This window comes from Medicago sativa, chromosome 4 (genome assembly GCF_051527215.1).
Source record: "Medicago sativa cultivar Bolivia chromosome 4, Bolivia_mono, whole genome shotgun sequence".
NCBI classification, from domain to species: domain Eukaryota; kingdom Viridiplantae; phylum Streptophyta; class Magnoliopsida; order Fabales; family Fabaceae; genus Medicago; species Medicago sativa.
The window spans coordinates 52214260-52219089 of NC_140752.1; the positions used below are offsets into that span (position 1 = coordinate 52214260).

Below are 4830 nucleotides of genomic sequence, written 5' to 3' on the forward strand. Positions count from 1 at the left end.
CTTATAAAACTATTAAAAATAAAGATAAAGATAATCAAGATTATTATAAAAATAATAGGAAAAGTTCGGGGAAAAATTATAAAAAACCTCATAAACCATCCAAAAATACAAAAGACGTTCAATGTTATAAATGTGGAAAGTTCGGACATTACTCTAATAAATGCAGAGTTAAGGAAATTAAGCAAATTAGTAGTCTAGATATTTCAGAAGATTTAAAAGAAAGTATTGTTAACTCTTTACAAAAATTAATGTTAGAATCAGATAAAGAAGAATCTGTAGAAGAACGATCTTCAGGAGAAGATTCTAATAACTCTATATCTGATTTTGAAGATTAAGTATGAATGTGTGCCAACATTATACTAATTCGAGGGCAATGGTGGTCGGATTCCTTAAGCATAGTCTTGGGTTCAAATCTTCTGGGTGGAAAAAAGATGGAGAGCTAGATTATATCATTACGTGTCCTTTAAAATCAATCATATGCTAAACAAAACCGGGGTTATATCAATAAAAAATGTTTCTCATCCTTCTTGCTCTAAGTGGATTCTTACGTGAACCTTCCATATAAGGATTTTTGTATGTCAACTCTATTTCACTCGCATTACATATCGACTTCAACGAAGCAGTGTGACTTGCAACCATGTCAAGAGTTGTCCTTATATGTTCTTTTTTTCCACATTGAGCTGCAGCATTAGCTATCCTCTTACATGACTCAACTATCCACAAGAAAGCACTAACCGAAACAGGATCACTACCAAAATTATTATTTCCTTCAAAAGCATGTATACAATACTTTGCGGATTTGGTCCATCTAGGCATGTTGACACACTCTACCAAGTTAACAATTTCAAGCGACACAAACACATAAATCATATGTTCTGAAGGAATACCATATAACTCCATTCTTTGACATGAACACTTAAACTCAAGCTCTGCTTCACAAAATGTAACAATCCATTCAACACATTTCCGACCATACCTAATAACACAATAATTAAACAACAAACCACTTTGTTTTATGCCTATCACCCTACATGTACACGACCTATTAAATATTGGGACAAGCAGACTTAATATATCACGCGTGTATACTTTTGCCGCAGACTCCTCCAACTTAACCAATTGTGATTGCAACACATGATCCCAAATGGTGATGTAAAATCGGCCTCAACTTCTCTAAACCGCATATAATTTATCCAACATATAAATTGATGCATAAAATCTAACAAATTTTCCTTTAAATTTACATACTTACCGAATTTTGAGTGTAGTTCCTCGCATCGAGACGTTGTACTAAACCCAACAAAGAAATTACCCCTAATGTTGGTTGTTGCCCACATTTCACGCTTCGAATACAATTTCGAAACCCAGTTATAGTTTTCAAGTCCAAACTCGGCAACCATCTTATCCCATATGCGCTCAAACTCACTGACATCAAAGTCTCCTAGCATGCATTGCTTAAACTTTGTTACAAATTGCAGGTTTTTCACATTAGCGGTAACATTGCGTATCAAATCCCAATCACAAAGACAATGATAATCTTTTGGAAATACTCTTTTAATAGCATTATGCATGACTATATCACCATCTGTAATCACCAAAATTGGACTCTTGCCACCCATTGCCTTGAGAAAGCATTCCAGCAACCATACATATGTTTCGTAAGTCTCATTTCCATCAATAGCAGCAGCAAACACAATGCTCTGATTATGGTGGTTCACCCCAGAGAAAACCACAACTGGACACAATTTTTTTTTATAAGTAGCGTCAAAATCCAGCACATCCCCAAAAATATACCAATCCTTCCGAGCAATACCATCACACCAGAACAAGTGCTCTAGACCACCATCTTTGTCTACAGTGTGCTTCCAAAAAAAACTATCATCTTTCAATGAACACTCTGTTAGAAAATCCAATGTTTTTTTTTTTTGCATCACATAAATTGCTCTTTCTTTGCTTTTGCTGCTCATTATACATGTCCCGTCTACGGTACTATATTTTGTCGTAACCTCCTGCCTGATGAGGAAACAAACCATATATATGCCTTGTCTTCACCCCCACATTTCTCATAATGATAATTTGATACTTGTCATAATTAGTCATTTTCCTATGTGCCACTAAAAACTTTGTCTACAAATGAATGGTTATGCACAAAACAGATAAACTTAATGTACCACCTTTCACAATTTGAATCCACATGAACCCGACATCTTGCATCACAACCAAACCTAGATTTAGGCTTAGGTTTTCTTTTACGAATATAATTTTTATAATTTTCCATTCTGTAACCTTGTCTATGGCATATAAAAGTATGTTGTTGAATATCTCCCCTACAATTTTTAACTACTCTGTCCTTCCTACTAGCAAAACCTTTAGTGCTAGCATACCAGTTATAAAACATGAAAGCCACAGACACATTCGGAAAGTGGAACAGCATTAAATCTTCAACACTTACTTGGGTAAAATTAACTTTAGCAATATCTTTCGGACCATCCACTGTTGTTTCTTCGCCAAAAGTGCAGCCAACACCAACGCAGCCGTTTTCAAACTCTTCATGTTCATCTTCATCACTATCAGTGTATCCATTATTACAACTGCCTTCAACCTCGGTCCCAGAATCAAAATAAACATTATTACCCTGCTCAATTAAAAACCAATTTAATTAATTAATTCACCTATAATCAAACAAACTTAATTACGATCTTTGAAATAAAAAAGGTTTTTTTCACGGACAAATTAAAAAACGAACTATACCTGATCGTTTACCAAATTTTCAAAACACCCTTCTTCTTCTTCAGCGACAACTTAATGTTCAGAATTTTCCATTCCGTCGATCTCCTGATATAACCCTTTATTTTTGTAAATGGGGAAAAGGGATCACAATTTGAACAAGGCTGTGAGGTGAGATCTACGATGGACACAAATGACGGAAGGTTTAAGGTTAGCTATATAGAGAAATTAGATTACGAAGAAAAACAAGAATCAGAGTGGTGTATGATGAACTTAGTAAATATTTGGATCCGAAACAAGATGTTATCTCACCACATACTCTACAGATCCAAATTGATTTGTAATATATTTTATGTCATTTATTATGTCTTACTTTATAATAAACACCAATACAAAACATTAATTATGTTTGGGGTCAATTGTGTAATAATGAAAAATATTGTGTTGTGTCTATAATAACATTAAACACAACATTAGGGTTCAATTTCAAAAACTCAATAAAACCGGGAAACTGGTTATTATATGTATTTTCATTTTTGTGCACCATACCATAGAAAATGCACTTTGGCATGCTATACGGCACCGTATTAGATGTGTTTAAATCAATGTTTTAAAAATTGATTGGAAATCAAATTAAAGAGACCCTTGTTTATAAGCTCAAATATTTTAAATCTCCTAAATAGGGACGGAACTACGATCGAGCTGTCAAACAAAAAAAAATAGTAAAGGAAAGTTCAAAGTTCAATCGGTTGAAGAATTTGATTTGGTTTTCAAAATTTAATTTAATTTAAGAGTAAAGGAAAGTTTAAAGTTTAATTGTTTTAAACTAAGTTGGGATTACTAAGTTTCACCATGATGTTTAACCAAAGTTATAGTTGATCAAAAAACAAGTTTAATCGATTGAACAATTTGATATGGTTTTCAAAACAACAATTTTGAAGGTTTTTATTAGTTTTTTTTTGTCATCAATGTTTTGATTAGTCTGATTTTGATTTTATTTAGGTTGCCTTCGAAGAATGATAGGTAACTTATCCAAAAACTAATGAAAATTAGTCATATAAGTAAATTTTCAAGTTATTCATTCGTAAGTGTTTACTTGCAAATTTACTCTTATATCTAATTGACAATGTCAAGACATCGTAACAACACTGATAACAATAATAAATAACTTAATGTAAAGTGCAAGAAGTAAATAACACAAAGTATTTGTCGACCCAGTTCGGTGCAACCTCACCTACATCTTGGGGCTACCATGCCAGGAATTAAATTCACTATGATAATATCAATTCAAAGTACCATGTAAACCACCCCTGGTTCACACGTGAACAACCCAGTTCACTGCATTCTCACGTAATCACTACCCGTGTAATTTCTACCTAAGACTCTCACTAGTCCTAGATATGAGAGATCCCCCTTCCACTTCCTCTTAGTCACATATCCAATCCTTAAAGTAACATAAATGGAGACACTCTCCTAGAAAAAGAACAACTTTTGCTTACAAGCTTTAAGTGACTAAGAGTTTACAACTCAATTACAGTCCAACTCTTTGCATCAAAATGATACAAGAGTGGCTCACATCAAGGACTCAAAAACCATAATAATATTCTTTCATAAAGCGATGGTTTTGATCCAATACAACTCGACTACATCAAACCAACTATGTGCTTTTGATATTCAATAGCAGTAACCAGAGAGATATACAATAAAGCACAAGGCTTACAAAGACACGAAACCCTAAAAGACTATTTCTTTGATATGACGGCTTCGGTGCTTCACAAGGGTTTGAGTCTTCCTTTATATAGTCATTCAACAACGTGGGCATTTTTGTCATAGGCTAAAGAATCAGCAGACCAAATCATATATTCAGTCTTCCCAATTTTCTAGGAGAAAATATATTATTTCCTTAAATGTCGCAGCAAACATTCTTAAGGACTAAGCTAAGTATAAACCGTCTTTCCTTGCTTCTAGAAACACGCTTCTTGGGCAGCAATCCACATGAATCAAATCTTCAGAGAATATTCAGGAATCTTCACGTTTAACAAAAATCTCCAGGTAAGCGGATCAAGGCACGCTATGATGTTGTACCAACATCTTTAAGACATC

At 33.9% G+C, this 4830-nt stretch overlaps 1 protein-coding gene across 1 annotated transcript; it reads right to left on the reverse strand.

Annotated features, from left to right (window-relative positions):
- Positions 1–501: 501 nt before the first annotated feature.
- On the reverse strand, positions 502–1967 carry LOC146929741 (protein FAR-RED IMPAIRED RESPONSE 1-like). The gene is made up of 2 exons (XM_085707396.1): positions 1249–1967; positions 502–976 (listed from the first exon to the last, which is right to left on the reverse strand). Exons 1-2 carry the CDS (start codon positions 1965–1967, stop codon positions 502–504), a joined length of 1194 nt encoding a protein of 397 aa, XP_085563522.1.
- Between the last annotated feature and the right edge of the window lie 2863 nt (positions 1968–4830).

Bases quoted from the DNA above. Each gene is read 5' to 3' on its own strand.
- LOC146929741 (XM_085707396.1), bottom strand. From the start codon at position 1,967: ATGAGCAGCAAAAGCAAAGAAAGAGCAATTTATGTGATGCAAAAAAAA. The intron at 977-1,248 runs GTATGTAAATTT...TTGTGTTATTAG, and splicing joins CTACACTCAAAATTCGGTAA to GTATGGTCGGAAATGTGTTG.